This window comes from Spea bombifrons, chromosome 5 (genome assembly GCF_027358695.1).
Source record: "Spea bombifrons isolate aSpeBom1 chromosome 5, aSpeBom1.2.pri, whole genome shotgun sequence".
NCBI lineage: Eukaryota > Metazoa > Chordata > Amphibia > Anura > Pelobatidae > Spea > Spea bombifrons.
In genome coordinates, this window is record NC_071091.1 from 29,513,595 (window position 1) to 29,531,865 (window position 18,271).

The window sequence follows — 18,271 nt, forward strand, 5'->3', positions numbered from 1 at the left end:
CAGATATTTGGGTCATTGTTTTGAAAAATGTCCTAATGATAAAGTTGTTCATCATAATTAGCTGGTGTATTGAAAAAACTAAAAAGGATTATTTTGCTTTCTTTGCGTACTGCTTTCAGTAAACATCCGGAGAACTCAATCAAACGTTTTCAGGTTGAAAAGGTTTCAATGATTGGAAATGTTTGAATGGAATTGTTGATCATGAAAACTAATTAGACCATCAATATAATCTTTTTAAAATGGAAGAGCTTAGCCGAGACACTTAAAAGACCTTTAATGATAATGCCGTACATGAGACAATTTTGAAAGTTCTTCTGCTTTATGCCTACAATAATCTTGGAGGCACTTAAGATCTTATGAACTGCCATAACAGTGGGATTTTCAGATGTGTCATTTAACTAATTAGCCATTATGACATTGAAATTAAGAAACACACATTTGCAAAGTCATAAAAAGTGGCCTGTAAACTACTTATCACCCAAAATACAACATTCATTGAGCCAAAATATTTGTCATAATTTATATGATCAAAAAAATACATTATAATATATTATGAGATATTTCCTTATTGATGTTGGGAAGCAGAGCCCTGCGCGGGAATGTTTTCTTAATCCCATTCCCGCTGAATTTCTGACCATTGACGCCCGCTCCCACAACGTGTGTGTTCCACTCCCGCAACATATGTGTCCAATCCCGCCCGCTCCCGCAACATATGTGTCCAATCCCACCCGCTCCCGCAAACATTCTGTCACAGATACTCATTCAATCCCTCATTCACAGATACTAATCATTCACAGATACTCATCCATTCCCTCAATCATTCATTCCCTCATTCACACATACTGGTTCATAATTCTCCCCCACCCCCCAGGTACATTGTCTGACCGCCCGCTCCCGCCTGCAAAACCTGAAAAACCACCCGCACCCGCAATTTTTTTGACGGGTCCCGCATCCCGCATCCCGATGCAGTCCCCTACTGGGAAGATAGGACATCTACAGTGTACAAAGGTGCAACAAAATGCAACGTTTGCCAAATGTATCCCCTATTCAGCACATTGACTAACCGTTGCAAGTATGCATGAGGCCGTTTTTTGGGTGGTAGTTCATATAATCTGCAGTTCCTTTTTGTTCAACTTCCAGATTGACATGCTAATATCTTTCCTGTCCACAACTCAGAAAGGACAGTGATACTCTGTGGACATACTAAAGCCAATGTTAAAGTGTTACACAAACTCATGTACAAAATCATGAATTGGGAGAAAGAATGTATGTGTACCTATGTGTTAAAGTGAGTGTGTCTTAGTTTGTGTGTGTTAGTTACCAGAGGGGCACCAAAGAAATACTATACCCAAGTGCCGCTAACCCTAAGCCTACCCCTGGATGCACAGTGCAGAAACAACTGATAAAGTCACAGGTAGTATAACCCAAACCAATTAGATATTCTTATGCACAAGGTGTGTGCAAATAATTTGGATATATCCATGCAGTCTAGATGAGCCAAGTGATTCTTATCAGCCATCAAAATCTCAGTTTCTATAAAAAGAGTATTAAATGTCATTTAGTTTGAGTTACATTTGAGATATGATAAACTCCATGAAGTTTCTAATTAATTTCCAGAGCTAACCTATCTACAATGGATGCACAAAAACCTAATAAGGTGCAATGAATTTGGCTCTAAAATATGTGCGCAATTTAAATAAATGAAGCATATGATTGCTGTATGATCCCTGTCATGGTGTCCCCCTCCAAACACACCTCTTTGTATGTCATATTTGCAAATGTTGTGGGCAGGGATCTGTCCATAGAAAGCAGTTTAATTCTCTCAATAATTGGCAAAAATTGTCAGATCACAGAGGAGAAGGGCAGCTGCAGATACAGAACTTCAACTTTTACCTAAGTTAAATGCTTAATTATTATTATTTATTTTTAATATTGAAGAATTCGTATTAACATACTAATGGAGTACTTTAATATGCATTCTTATTTTGTGTCAACTGTCCTTTTAAGGCATTTTATCAGCAGCATCAGCCCTCATACCAGAGTCAGCAACATGTTTAGATCTTCTGTAAGAATTCCATGAATATTTACTGATTTCCAAAAGAAAACAACCATAAAATGAATCAACACCAATCGGCACCAAGATCCTTAGCTACAGCTCTGGTGTATATTGAAAAAAATAGTTAGAATGGATGTTTATTTTCATTTTTGGTCCATTCGTTTCCAAACCATTAATTTTCTTTCCTGCTCTTTCAGCTTGGAAGAAAATCAGAGGACTTTTTACGTTCAGAAACAATATTTATTGTCACTCACACTCAATCACTCTCTCATTCTCTCACACTCTCATTCACTCCCTTTCATGGTCTCCCTGAATGTCTCCTTGCCTTCTCCACTTTTTTTGTTGCATCTTCTTGTTCTTGTTTATTTTTTTTGTATGCTGCTCAAAAAAGTCTTCTTTCTTTGTGGACAACTTCCAGTGAACATCCACATCCAGAGCCTCTGGACACACCATCTCTCCTGATTGGAGGAACGGGGGAGAGGCTGTCCTTGTGGCTCCGTCCTTTTGAGAAGCCAGAATAACATTCTTGAATGTTCAATGTTCTTGAAGTCAGAATTTGTTATATAAGAGCTCTTTTCCAAATTCTGTTTTATAGCTAGGGATGTATGCTGTTCTTATTCTGTCTTCAAGTACAGAAGGCAGATGAATATCCCTCAGTTTATGTTAGAGAATTTTGTTCCCCTGAGTCGTACTCTGTGGCATTTTTCAAAAATAAATTAAAAGGAATATTGTTAAAGGTCAGCAATTTTCAAGTTGTGTTGAAAGTTCACAAAGTGAGAAAAAAAAATACATTTTTGGCTGCTTATATTTTGAGCCAGATAACTCATATTTATTCAATTTTCTATGGTCATAATGGAACTATTGTGATGGCTTGACACATGCCTTGCCTAACTTTTGTCACCAACAAAGATGGCTTAGAGTGATTAAACATCATAGAAATTTGAGGTTTTGGTGATATAATCCAGCCAGAGAGTTTCCTGCCACTTCACAAGTTCCTAACCATGTCTGATGTCACGTTTGTGTATAAAAGATCTATACATAAATCTGAAACAGTAAACTTGCATGAGTTGGACTAATGTCCAACTCGCAAATTCATGAAATCGTTTTTTTTTTTTTTTTTTTTTTTTTAATGGAAATGCAGGAGATGCAAGTGTATGAGAGTGCATGTGAATTTATTAAAGCAGGCAACTCGCAAGTTGACTTAAGTTCCAATTTGCAAATATCAACTAACAACCCCAGAGGGCCCCATTCAACTGTGTGGAGCCTATTTAAGTAATTGGAGATGCAGTACCATCTCCTTCTACCTACTACCACCCTTTGGGGCATATACCCCCCATTGCGTATGAGGCGGGGTACTATTTATGTAGCTTTAAATAGGAGTGTCAATTTGTCGAATTATAGCAAGGGCATATAAGTTTAACGAGGACGAGTTAACCCTTAATTCGACTATCCACCCAACCTTTTACTGAAAATACAGCACAAACTATAGTTCATTTAAATTCAATTATGCTAAAAGCTGTGACTGCAACAAGTGCTCTTCAATACTTGAGTGTTTTGACATTTCTTTCCGTGTAGGAGCTGCACTTTGAGGTTGATCGATACGTTCTAGTATAATGTATTCTTTCAGCTTTTCATTGTGTTTTAGCATGCATGCATAGTAACATCCAGCACTGTCTAGGCAGAACTGATTAGCTAATCTGTCATTGTCTGACACTGGGGCATGTCACATTGTTTAGCGAAGTATATCATAAACTACTTAACCAGAAATATTATATATTATAAGTATAACAAGAAACTAAAACTCCTTTTCATAAGCAAATATATGGTGTGAGGTTTTTAAAGAAGTCTTATGTGAAGATATAGACTTACATGTTGTGTACATTCTTAAATGATTCAGGATTTAGTCAGTTGATAAGTATCATAAAGATGTGTTAGAGTAAGAAAAGGGGCAAGATATATTGGTTTTAATATAACCAGAAATACATTGAGTGGCTGGTCTGAGGCAATGACAAGGATGTGCTGTCATCAGTCCTCTGAACTTTCTTATCTTGCATATAAAATTATATATCGGCAATCAGCTGGGGAGATCTACTTGCAAATGTAAAAAGTCCATTATTATGGTGATTATGTCTGATGTCTGGCTGTGGCAGAAGCACTGCCAGTATATTCCTACAAAAGCCTGATTAAAATGGACAAGTCGCTTCCAATTTAATTAAAGAAAGACATCCTTGACAGTCTGCCTATTTTATTTCATTTTTACCAAAGGAAGGATTATGTATTTTCATGAAGGTTATATCAGTACATCAGTAGAAAACTGAAGTAGAAACTGAAAGGAATTCTGGAACTTTAGAAAATCAATACATATGCATGAGAACTGGGACCTAAGAACTGGGACCGAGTACAGACTGCACTTCCACTTCCACTCACACTGTAGGCCTGCAGCTCACTCAAGTAGTACTGCAATGCTGTAAGTGGACTTGTGTGCAGTACCTCCACTGGTATAGTGCACTAAAGGCAATGTTTGGATGGGTGAGGGAGATACCAGTGGGAGTACCAGGTTAGGTGTAAGAGGACACTGAAAACCAGAAGACCCAGCAACCCAAGAGGACACCAACTATAGCCCTCAAGATTGTAAGCTTGCGAGCAGGGCTCTCTCCACCTAATGTATCGGTTTGTCTTAGTCTGTCAATTCTAGTCTTGTCATTCCCCTTGAATATATGTACTGTATTAAGCGCTGCATACATTGTTGGCGCTATATAAATAAAAGATAATAATAATAATAATAATAATAATAGTCCTCAAAGGAAGACGATTGAAAGTTTTGCTAGTGTGAGATCAAGAGAGCACTAAGGATTCCTTTTCTGAAAAATCTCATATTATGCATGTAAAATTATGGCAGGTGAAGAAATATTCACAAAAGTACTTTTTTTTTACTAACCAGTTGTTAATTGCCATATATACTACTAGTTCCTTGCAAAATAAAGTTATTTTTAATGCACATGTTCCCATAATGTAGTAAAGAGATTCTAAAGAGATAGATGTTTTCTATACATTCCCTTTTCATAAATATGACCTGGAGACGACCATATAGTAGTAAGTACATTTAGCGTTTGCTTTCTTTGGGCTGCTTTATTACTGGTTCTGTTGGCCAGACCAGCCTAATGCTAGTTCGGGTTCAAAGGAATTGAATGCACATTTTAGCTTTTTGTCTTCTTGCTGTGGAAGATGCCACTACTTACTGTGACATATAGTTCAAAAAGAAAACAAAAATTCTGGAAGATGTCCATAGGAGTCTGCAGGGGTCACAGCGGCAACAGGGAGCGTGAACTGCAGTGAAGGCACATTCATTCATAATTATTATTAGAATACACTGTGACCTGTTGTTTATTTCCTATTAACTATCAGTGCATGCACGTTTTTTTTATTGCAAATATTCTCACTCTTAACCACCCGTAAGGCACTCGTTTCATGATCTTTCTGCCCTTCATAAACTGAGGACTATGTGGGGTTTGTGTGTAATGAGAATAGAGATGTCAATTTTCTAGAAATTTTGAAGTCATGGAAAAAATCAGAAAAAAAATTGAAATGTTCAGATTTTTTATTTTATTTTATTTACACTGGGAACATGAAATGCAGTGTATATAAAAGTATGCTTGAAATAAAAGTACAGCTTATTCATTAAAGAATAAACTAAATTTGCTTTTGAAAACTTTATTTTTTTGTTGCAAATGGAACAACAAGATATGTATATGTTAAGAACATTTCAACTATACGTGAGAACAGGTAACCCCATCTTTCCCTCAAATGCAACAAAAAAAATTACACCATCAACACAAAAAAACCCAAAACATCTCCTCTGATCCACCTACATTAATTAGACTGGGAGAGCGATCACAATCGTGAAAGTGCCACTGCATAGTTATTGGCCCCTGGCCTTAAAGTGCCAAGGATGATTTAACTTTGCACTGTACCAGTTACATTTACGTTGCCACTTTTCTGGTATTTTTAAAAGCAGACTAGTGGAAGAAATTGATAAATGCAAATCACACTATGGAACCACATATTTGCCATTGTTTCCCTCTTTCTCCTAGCAATAAAAAAAAACTAAAACATAAAGATAGTTTTATTTGTACATATTAATGACTATATATTCATTTTAGGGAGGTAAAATTAATATTTATTCACCCGCAATTCTTTAAGATAGGCAGCTAAAAGATACACACATTAACTTCAAGAGAGCTATACTGACACCTACTGGATGCAACATAAGTGGCTTGTGCAAGCTGGACCATTCTTTTAGGTTTATTCACTAATTCAAGAGCTGTGGTTATAAAATTTTGACTTCACTAAACATTACGAAGGGTTGTCACTCGCTAGTTCCACAATTCATTCATCCCTGTATAATGTATACTAATGTTCAACTCCACAGAATGTATTTTCAATTAGACAAATCCAGAACATTGAGACTTTTGGGTTCCTATCCGGAAGCTATCCCGATAGAGGATTAATATACCTCGGCTGGTCAGCTGGTTCACTCTGAAGTGAACAATGTTCAGCTTTAATCCGGAGAGATCATGCCTGTATTTGGCTGAGCATCACAGAATTCGAAGCGCTACCGGTCCTGATACCAGAAATCCACATTAGAGATTTTGTTCTTCTATAAAAGCCTAACATCTGTTTTCAGAGAACAATGTAATAGGTATTTTTCTCTAGAAATAAAAGTTTCCACGGTACTTTCGAGATGGATACTGAGATTACTATAATAATGAGATGATAATAATAATGTGATAAGGAGCTTTTTGTATCGAAGAAGGACATGACAGCTGTCTTAGTTCTGCATCAGTTTAGCAATTTGCTATAACAATCATTATTGTTTGAAGAAAAAAGAAGATCACTTGTGATATATATTTAATCGCAAGGATGATTGAGCCAGCGTGAAACCTTCATTGGGAGAACTCGATATGGACACTGGGCATATTGCCTCACTGTGCACAACGTTAAATGATTAAATAATTATTTCATGTTGCATTAATGCCCACAGATCTAACAAATGACCTCATGCAGACAATTGCTGAAGCCGTTACAATTTAACAAAGCTGTTTCATCTGTTTGTACGAGATGCGTAAAGACAATAAAAAACATTATCATCAAATGAAGTGATAAAATGAATTTCAAATGACTACAGTGCACTTGTTTAGCAAAAAATGGAGTAAAATGTTTCAATTCTGGTTACCACCTTGAAGCTATATATATATATATATATATATATATATATATATATATATAAATATATATATATATATATATATATATATATATAATCAGTGATATAATCTTAATTTGGTTCAAATGTGGCCCCAGTGGACTAATTCATAGGCATTCTGAACAGATCTCAGAAAGGTTTAAGGATGTGAGTATCCAATGAGCTTCTTTGAGGACAGAGTTGGCTTTTTGTGCTGAAGCATTAATATGACAAGATAAAACTGTTCTTGGACAGGGGTGTCAAACTGCAGGCCAGAATTTTAAGATATCCTAAAATGAGGACTGGCAGTTTAATCAAAATGGTTGTAATTGATGGAGATCAATTGCGTTCAAGAATTTACCATAATTCTGATATGGCTTGTAGTTCTTGATCCTGAATACATTAAGACCTGTTTTATGTTATTGTTATTCTGGTTTGAATGTGTATATTAAAACACATATCTTTTGTATATACCGGTAATTCCTATAATGCAATAACGAAACAACAAACTATGTATATTTGTCTGACACGATCAGCCTAAACTGACAGCTTATTGACAAGCTTATTGCCACAAAAAAAAGGCTTTACACTTTCATGGGTATAGAATGCCTAATCACATGGCTTCCTGGTGTAACATCAACCAAGCAGCAAGCCTTACGGGGCACCCAAAAGCAATTGTTACCATAACCGAATTCATTTAGCAGAACTAGCTATAGTTTCTGTGTTCTGTTCAGAGTAACTGTTTCGCTAATATGTTTTTAGAATGAATTGTCTATTTTACCTTAAGGAACCTGAGCTGCATACAAGATAGCATCAGAACTTTTTTTTCTGCAGTTGTTCTGAATGCACTCCCTTCCAGTACTTACTGGGGAGGGAAAATAAACAGATAATATAAAGTTTCTGCTCACAAGATGATTTATTATTATACATGTATACCGGTACTGCTTAGTTTAACCTGTACACAAAATCATGCTTTCTCATTGTGTGATTTTGTCACATAATCGTCTTGAGATGTTGCTTTAGAACCTGAAAGCCTATGTTTTGTTTTGATTGAGGTACATAGGTTCGGTTGATTATAAAAAAAAAAAAAGCACAAAAAATTTGCACAAACAGGAAAAAAATGTATCCATTCCATCTAGTGGCGCATTTTAGGGCTACTTAAGTGCTAAAACGATGTAGGTACCGTTACTGCACTGTGATCTCACACTATATGTACATCATACACATTCAAACCTTGTTGCATTATGATGTCACATCCAGGTACATTACAATAATTTCATTGTACCTATCCTATCGTAGTTGCTATGGCATTTTGTACCATAGTTTTCTTGGACTCTGTACTCTGCTATGAACTATTTCAATTTGGCACCACGGCCCCACGCAGCTGTATCTTTTTAACTGCATGACTATTCACACTGTACTGTATAATATATATATATATATAAATATATATATATAAACATATATATATAAATACTTAATATGAGGGTTAAGGTCTGTGTGGAAAATCTATTAGCTCTCTGTGACCTATAAAGATCTATAAAGCACTAACAGACAGCACAGCTCTCACAAAACTTCGTCAAAATAACACTACTGCTCTGGGAGCAGTGATTGCTTGTGAACCTTTAGGTGAAGACGTAACATAACCGTTACAACGACTTTGAAATGTAAAGTGACATTTAATTGGCTGTCACGGTACAGATGGGCGGAATCGAGAATCAGGAACTAACAGATGCTGGAACAGACCATATTTATTGCAGGGGGATACACAATCACACAGGATCAATAATGCAGTTCATAATGGATTTGAGGTGATAATAAAATGATGATATACTCAAATAACAATATGTTATAAAACATATTTGCCTCACTGGATTTTTTGACTTTTGTGTTAATAATATGGTTGTTGAGTGTAAGTGGTAGAATCTGCTATGGGGACTCTTATCCAGCATAGAATATTTATTTGTTTGTGTTTTACTTTTCCCGTTAAATTAAATTTTTGAGTTATGAGCAATAATGAGGAAGGATAATTTTGTTCCAATTTTCTTTTTATGTGTAAATTATGAAATTTGCTATTAGTTGAAGCTTGTAGTGATACAGTAGATATTAATTACGACTATTTCCGAAAACGAATACGTTCAAATAGAAAAAAAAGTATAATTGTCGTATCTGATGGGATTTCCTCATTCCTTTTTTCATTTTAATAGGAATAATGTATAAAGATGGCTGTGATACTCCATTCTCTAACAGGGGATTCATTTCTGAGACCATTTGATGTTTAAAAATAATCACTTTTAATTTTTTTTTATGGCAGGCAGATTATAATTCACAGCTGATCAAATTTGGACCTCACAGGCATCCTGAAGACTGGCGCATTGCCGCGTGTGTTTTTAATCAAATGATTAAAAACAAAATTAAGGTTACCTTCACAGGTAATTAACAACCTGCATAGATTGTAAGCTTGCGAGCCGAGTCCTTTTTACCAAATGTATCGGTTTGCCTTAGTCTGGCAATTCTAGTTTTGTCATACCCTTTGAATATATGTATTTTAAGAAACACTGCGTAAATTGTTGGCGTTATATAAATAAAATAAATAATTTGGGGGGCGATGGACACTGGGGAGTGCCTTCCCGCCTCGTTTCTTTCCTCTTGATCTTCCTTGCCCTCTGGGGATATTCAGGAGCACTGCAGCAAATTATAGTGCATGAAACGTTGACCTCTGGGAGGCTAACAAATCGAGGTGAGCCAGTTTAAGCACTAGGACATCGGTGACAGACGGAGCATGCTCAGTATGCTCTCCGTTGAAAGAGGGTGAGCGCCGGATGACAGCTCAGGCTGCAGATGGTGCACTGAAAACAGCTATTATCATATGAATGAACCAGGCGCGCAGAGCTTTGTTGATAATTCTCCAATGAGATAAGGGACAATAGGAGTTCCCTTCATCCATTTTCTATAGCCGAGGGACAGGGAAGGAAACTCAGAATAACATTTTCTCTCTTTTTTTTTTTTTCCAGCAACATGATCTGTGCCTGCTTGTAATCTCCCAGCCTTGGCAGTCTCACAATCGTAAATCTGCAGATGTAGCAGAGCCATGTGCATCCAACCCTTCTGGTGAGTATTAATGACAGCTTTGAGAACGTTCGCTCAGCTTCGTACGGTCCCTGCCAGGGTTTCATAGTTTTATTTTCTTCGTGTGTGTAACTTAATTCATTTTAATGGGACGTTTTTACTTTAAAATAGTTCTGGCCACATCAGATTGTGCCAGTACGGTGACACATGCAATAGCCCAGAGCCCAATTTTGTTTATGATTGGTGCTGTACGATAGGATTGTGATTGCATGGTCAATATTATTGTAATTTGCTTTTGTGTTTCACAATAGATGGAAAAAATGCAAGGTTACATTGAAACAAATTTGTTTACTTTGTAAATCTTTCATAGTCTAATTTGCTCTTTGCCCCCCACTTATGAGAAGCTTAATGGGGTATATCATTACTGGCCAAAGCTGCTGGGAATCTGTACTGAGCTTACATAGGAAGAAGAGCTTCTAACGCTTTGTCGGGGGGGGGGGGGTTTGTGTGAATTTATTTACTATGCCTACCGCAACTCCCATAATAGTCAGCCAGCCTTTTTGTTGGGTCCTCCACAGTTTCTTGGGAGGGAGATCAGGTTTGTGTTACGTTTTAAAGCTGCGCTGATTTAGTGTCTATACAGTGGTAGTCCACAACATGGCACTCACTGAGCATTATAGATGTCCATCTGCCATAGGCGTCAGTGGCCGCCCCTTCCTTGGTCTAAATAGTCATAACTTCTTACAGTAAAAATCTAAAACTTTTAGGGTAAGCAAACATTTTAGTAGAATTAATATTTGGTAGATTACTAGGCATTCCATTGGTTTCCATTATTGCTGTGCTACTTCTACCTTTTTAGCACCAGAATTGCCCTTTTTTAATTCCTAGTGCATTCATTGAATAATGATTAATCCAACTACACCTCCATTTTTATTGGGTTAAACAATTACGTAAAACTGTGAACGACGGGAACTCTGACACATAGAGGAGTGCAATAAATAGATTCCATATATGCACTCAAACAAATTTTGAAACCAATAAAAAAAAACAAATAGCAAAAAATAATTATTTTCTGTGCAAAGCACTAATGAAAATAATTTGGTATACTTTACATTGGTTCTCAGCAATCCAGCCGTATAATCTGTACGTATAGAGTTAACAAATTCTTTACTTTTGTAAGAAATCCGTTGATGAGGTTAGAAAAATACTGTATGTAAGATCAAGCTTTATTTTACCCGTTCAGCTAATACTTTATCTCATCTATCATTAACCAAGCTCATGTAGTATTACACGATGAGGATTGTAATGCGACTCCAGGCATGCTGAATATTATATTAGGCTGCAAAGAGTGCATTAATATATGAACATGTGTTGGAGGAGGGGGACATGCTTGGAACCCACAAGATATCTTAAATGCTTTACTGCCTATGTGCCGCATTATTCCTCCTCTTGCTTGGTTAGAAGTCTTAATACGATATTTTGGATACCAAGTAGCTAACGATAAAATGTTACGTTCTTTAAATGCACACCTTGCACGCCTAGAAACCATTGCTGTGACATCGTTTAGCATAACTAAAACGTACTATAGCTTGTACATTTTGTTTGTCATCAGTGTCATTGTTTTGGAGATATTTAGTTTAAACATTCATATCATGGAAGTAGGGATATCTATTTTAATGCGGCATAATTAACAATATCTTAATTGATCTTCTCGCCCCACTCTTACTAAAACTGGCTGAACCAATCTTCAGCAATAAGATCGAGATATGTGATGTTCATATTTAGATAAAACATTAGCAGAGTGCTTTATGTTAATTTAATAGTTAAAATAGTTAAGTTAAACAAATATATCTTAGCAAATCTGTAATTTTATATTTAATGGACACCTCAGTATCCCATGAAGGATCCTTTTGAGGAAGGAGGCAAAGGAGGAGTGATTCTGCAAAGTCCTTCCATGCATTTGCAATGGGGACGCCATGATGGGCTGCAGTGCAATATCCCCTTCATGGTCCAATTTTTGTGCCAGAGAAATCAATGTGAGAGCTTTCTGTACATGCCAAGAGAGGGACCTTACCTCCAGGAGCTGACTGGCAGTGAGTACACAACGTGGGCACAAGCAGCAGGAGATATGTTTCGGCAGAATCCCTCTATGTATTTGCTTTGGGGACAATTCGGGTATCACAAGCAATAATCACAGAAGAGAGACTAAAAAAGTTAACATTATATACACTGGAAAAACGTCGTCTTAGAAGATATGATAACATTATATAAATATAGGCAGGGCTAATATAAAGGGCTCTTCAGTGACCTGTTCATTAACAGAAATATACAAAGAACAAGAGGTCACCCTCTGAGACTGGAAGAGCGGTATGGAATTCACTGCCAAGGGATGCCTTCAAAAGGGGTCTGGATATTTTTTAGAAAGTCATGACATATAGGGCTAGAAATAGAATTAATATTTTAGAGCTTTTTGATCCAAGGAGAAATCCGATTACCTTTTGGAGTCAAGAAGGATTTTTTTCCCCCTAATGGCAGAATTCAAATTAGCTTAATTAGGGTTTTTTGCCTTCTTTTGGATCAACAATAGGAAGGTTAGGTTGAACTTGATGGAATTAGGTCTTTCTTCAAGCTTATGTACTATATATATGTAACATTTTAGGAACCCTATTTCAGTGTATATGGCAACAGCTCATCTATGCCTTTTGTGTCGTATGCCTAGAAAATGTTCTCAGTCAAAAAATCTGAATGAGGAAATATTTCACACGATTATAAAATTATCTCTGGAAAGGATATATGCATTCAGCAGGAATTATTTTTCTAAAGCTGCATTTAGTCTCAAAGTGTTTGGCAGAAGAGGTAGGACAGGACCTGTAATGGTATAGGTAACCATATAGATCCAGTCTACAAGGAGTCTATTTTTGTATATATTAATCACTAAAGACTATTACCAAACAGTTATTTAGCTTACAGGACTGTAAATGATTTTGGGAGGGAAATTACAGATCTACTTTAAACCACAGGGTGGTGTTCCAAAGGCTGTAGACTTGTGTTCAGTATTGTGCTGTATTCTTTGTTAATCCATGGTATCTAATATGACTTGTGGGCCATCTAAAACTACCCCCCCCCCTATTTTTTAGCTTTATTATTTTTTTATTCTACTGTAGGGTACTTCAAAACAAAACTACATTAAACCATCCACTGGAAGCATAGCATGTTATACAAATGAATAATTCACCGTTAATACAGTTAAATTCACAGTGATTTTAAAAATGTATATTCCCTTTTATTACTCTTTTTTGTTTGCCATAGTAACGTTCAGTTGCAAAAGGCATAACTGAATTCAGATGTGCAGAGAGATTTTAGAGACAATACTACCTTCAGAAAAAAGTTGGGCAAATTAAGAAACACACAACACGTTTAAAACATTCTGTGCTGCTTATAGGCATATGGTAGTTTATTCATGCGTATCCCATTGCTTTTATGTTTAGCTTAAATTAAGCTTAAAGCTTAAACGTCTAATATTGCTGAATGGAGAGACCTTTGTTCACCAGAGCCGTTACAGATAGGGGTTTCTTCAATGAATGAAGAGTTAGCAGGAGAATTTTGGTTTCGACGGCTAACAATGACAAGCTTAGCTGGTCCTGTATAAGTCAATGTGTGACGAGACTGACGATATATGGGGCCACCCAAGCTCTTCCTGCAGGAGTCACTCACTGGCGTTGAGTCTTCATAATGAATAGTGACGTAGAAACCACAATTATGCGGGGGGGCATACTGTCGCCTTAGTGAATAAACCCCATAACCGTATTGTTCTTATTGACTCTATCATTCTCATCGTTTAACATTTTCCTCAACATATTTCTGTCCAGACTCTACTGTAACATGTTTGTGTATTATTCTTCCCTTTCAAACTATGACCTTTAATTGGTAGGTAATTTTCCCTCTTTTTCTTTATTGTTCTTTGCAGTGCATTTGCGTATTGTATATTTTCTATGCTTGCTTGTATTCTAATTTTAAATATATATATATTTTTTTGTTTTTAGATACCACCTTCTGCTATGTTCAGCTGAATTAATAATGACAGTCATTTTCTCTGGGTTCCTCCGTGGTGGTCTTAATACAGTGCAGCTACAAAATGAACATATCTGCAGTCTTCAATGCCCTGCTTGTATCAATCTTGGCAGCAGTGTTATGGAAGTACGTTAAGCTATGGGAGCAATACTCTATCATTGAGGAAGAACTGGACCTCACTCGTCAATCTCAAGAGCTGTCTCAGGTTCATATTGACTATCAAGCGGCGCTGTATGCTTTAGTGGAGGATGGCACTAGAATGGTGTGTACAGGCCGGATGCATACAGACCGCGTGTGTCGCTTTGAGTCACTCTGTTATTCCACGGAAGCGGAAGAGTTTGTCTTCTTTCATAGCAACTCTTCGATCATGTTACCTAATTTAGGTTCTAGGCGCTTCCAGCCTGCTTTGCTAGACCTGTCTTCAGTAGATGACCACAATACTCAATATTTCAATTTTGTAGAGCTTCCAGCTGCCGCATTAAAATTTATGCCTAAACCTGTTTTTGTGCCAGATGTTGCACTCATTATGAACAGGTTTAATCCCGACAACGTGATGCATGTTTTCCACGACGACCTTCTTCCCATTTTCTACACAATGCAACAGTTTCCAGACTTATACCTGGAATCCCGACTTTTCTTCATGGAAGGCTGGAGTGAAGGACAGTATTTTGACCTGTACAAGCTCTTGAGCAATAAACAGCCCCTCCTAAAGGAGCAGCTAAAGAATCTTGGTAGGCTTCTCTGCTTTACCAAATCTTATGTGGGCTTAACAAAGCTCACCACATGGTATCAATATGGATTTGTCCAACCACAAGGGCCAAAAGCAAACATTTTGGTATCGGGGAATGAAATTAGACACTTTGCCAAATTCATGATGGAAAAGTTTAACATCAGTTCAGAGCAAAGCTCTGCTGAGGATTACATAGTCTTATTTAGTCGAACGCTTAACCGACTTATTGTAAACGAGGCCGAGCTTCTTGTCGCTCTCGCACAGGAGTTCCAGATGAAAACAATAACTGTTTCTCTTGAAGAGCATTCATTTACAGATATTGTGCGCTTAGTTAGCAACGCATCAATGCTTGTCAGTATGCATGGAGCACAATTGGTCACATCCCTTTTTCTGCCAAAAGGGGCTGTTGTTGTAGAGCTCTTTCCTTATGCAGTAAATCCTGAACATTATACACCATACAAAACACTAGCAATGCTTCCAGGTATGGAACTCCAGTATGTTGCCTGGCAAAACACTAAAGAGGAGAATACTATTACATATCCTAATAGACCATGGGAACAAGGTGGCATCGCCCATCTGAATGCAGCGGACCAGGAACGCATCATGAAAAATAAAGAAGTGCCCCGTCATCTGTGCTGTCGCAATGCAGAGTGGCTCTTCCGTATATATCAGGACACAACGGTGGACATTCCTTCACTCATCGAAGCCATACGAAATGTCGTGAAAACAAAACTTGCTTTTAGAAAGCAAAGGTGGGTTAATGGCCTGTATCCGGGGAAAGTTAGAGAAGCAAGATGCCAGGCATCCGTCCAAGGTGCCACTGCAGCCAAGCTGTCTGTGTCCTGGCAGATTCCCTGGAATCTTAAATACTTGAAAGTCAGAGATGTTAAATATGAAGTATGGATACAGGAACAAGGCGAAAACTCGTATATGCCTTATATCCTTTCTCACCAGAACCACACGTTTTCTGAAAATATTAAACCATCCACTACTTACCTTGTTTGGATCCGATGCATTTTCAATAAAACCCTCCTTGGACCTTTTGCAGAAGTTCTGATGTGCAGCACGTAACGGCAAAAGACAAGCTTGGTTTGAAGTGTGAACTGGTTTCATCTTAGAGTGCAAAAGCTGCACATGCAGAAAGTTTTTTTTGCAGTGTTTCTGTATTCTTACAACATATTGTAAACAATGTAGTTCACTATTGTGTTTAAAATTAAATTTATTTTTAAAGTAGTTCAGTGATGTTTAGCCAAGATGAAGAAACCCAGTTGTATATAATGTATGTGTATGCGTGTATATATATATATATATATATATATATATATATATATGTAGCACTTTGTATTCATATGGGCAAAATGTATATGTATAGGTTCTTACTCCAGGAATTCAGTATAAACTAACGCAAAACGTGTCCCTTATATCTTAACACTAAAACGTGAAGGTCATGTAATAATGAAAAACAACCAAGTGTTAAGTACACTAAAGGGAGGATTTTTCACAAAATCATATACAATTTTAGGTGGCAAATGAACAGCACTATGTTCAGTGTGTTTTTTTTAATTATGACAGTTGGGTGGGATATTGTAATTCAAACATATACATGATACCTGTTTGTATTTATCAGAAAATAAAATTCTTATTTATTTCTTTGTAATAATATTAAGCATCCCTTTAATATTATTCAAGAATGTTACATTTAGTGTGTGTGTTTAGTTTCTTTAGACGACTTCCAGATACATTGCCATGGTTTAAATGAATGTTTCCCCCGAAATTTACAGGAACTGATTTCCATGAGATTCCTTGATTAAGGATTTTTTTTCCTTTATGCTCTTTTTTTTTTCTTATTCATAATTTTATTGGTATACATTCCATCGTAAAATACAGTCATATCACGGAAACTAATACATTACATAGTACAAAAACAGGGCCAATAGGAACTCTATATAAATCATTGTTGTATGAACTATGAATGCATTGAGTCCCCAGAAACTTTATCTATATAGAGTTATACATAGCAAGGTACAGTGTTCTTAGGAAGCTGCGGAGAAAAACTATGGTAAACACGCTTAATGGTAGCCCGGAATGGCGGCAAAGTCCCCAGGCAGTCTGTCTCAATGAGGCTCAGCATTTTGTGGAGGAAAGCGACGTTTCCCCCCAGAGTTTGGCCATTGAGCCCATATTTTGTGCAATGACTTCATCCTGTCTAGAGCAGTCCAGTATTCCATATCCTTAAAATACTTAATCTTAAATCGGAGGGGTGCCCTTCCAATGGTTACCCAAACATAGTCTAGTTGCAATGCACACACACGAAACACCGATCTGCTCTCGAGATAGAATTGAGTAATTCTGCAAAATATGGGATCAGTGGCCGAGCTATGGGGGCGACTGGTTAGAAGGGCAGTCCAAGGATCCAAGGGCATCTGAATATGAAGGGCAGAGTTAACCAGCCCAAAATGTAACTCTCTGAGGTCACTCGGAGGCATTGCCCCCAGGCATGTGTGTATGAGTCTCTCTGACCACAGACCCTTAAGCATAATCCTGAGTGCCTATGTTCAATCAGAACATTTGCTTTTGTGTATGTAAAACTTTCATATTATTTCACTGACTAGCTAAGGGAAGCAGAGTATCGGTACATTGTCAGTGTCCATTAAAACATTTTTTGGTGCCAACGCTTCATTTACTTAAATGTCCACCACAGAGCCTGTTGAAGCTTGCCCCTACAGGGAGTCAGTAACTAAACAACTTATGATCAAAAATATCATTACTATTACTGCACATCTCCAAAATCTTCTAGACCAAGTGTGACCAACCTGTAACCTCGGTCCATTTGTGGTTATTGTAGATCAACAACAGCTGCAAAGCCATACATTCTATCAGATTTAGGCAGTTTTTGATTAAGGATTATGTTGCAGTCTTAATTCTGTCTGGGCTACACTTTCCTCTGGGAACATACTGGTGACCAGATGTTGAGTGAAAGCTTCCATGGTACCAAGGTTCAAGCTACAGACAGTAATAAACTCTCATGAAATGCCAAACTCCCTACATTAGATTTAATTTAATTTAATGTAATTTAAAAGAACATTCCTACCATAACTGTTCT

The 18,271-nt window shown here is 37.1% G+C and overlaps 1 protein-coding gene across 2 annotated transcripts; it reads left to right on the plus strand.

Moving 5' to 3' along the window:
- Positions 1–9,010: 9,010 nt before the first annotated feature.
- POMGNT2 (protein O-linked mannose N-acetylglucosaminyltransferase 2 (beta 1,4-)) lies at positions 9,011–16,309 on the plus strand. Of its 2 annotated transcripts, XM_053467977.1 has the most exons (4): positions 9,011–9,109; positions 9,613–9,730; positions 10,313–10,409; positions 14,411–16,309. In XM_053467977.1, the coding sequence occupies exon 4, from the start codon at positions 14,503–14,505 to the stop codon at positions 16,237–16,239; it is 1,737 nt and encodes a 578-aa protein (XP_053323952.1). In that variant the 5' UTR covers positions 9,011–9,109; positions 9,613–9,730; positions 10,313–10,409; positions 14,411–14,502; the 3' UTR covers positions 16,240–16,309. The 2 variants fall into 2 exon arrangements, with proteins under 2 accessions (XP_053323952.1, XP_053323951.1); XM_053467976.1 differs by lacking the exon at positions 9,011–9,109 and having other exon boundaries at positions 9,208–9,730.
- Positions 16,310–18,271: the final 1,962 nt, after the last annotated feature.

What these genes read in the sequence shown, in the direction of transcription:
- POMGNT2 (XM_053467977.1), top strand. Translation starts at nt 14,503, where the DNA reads ATGAACATATCTGCAGTCTTCAATGCCCTGCTTGTATCAATCTTGGCA.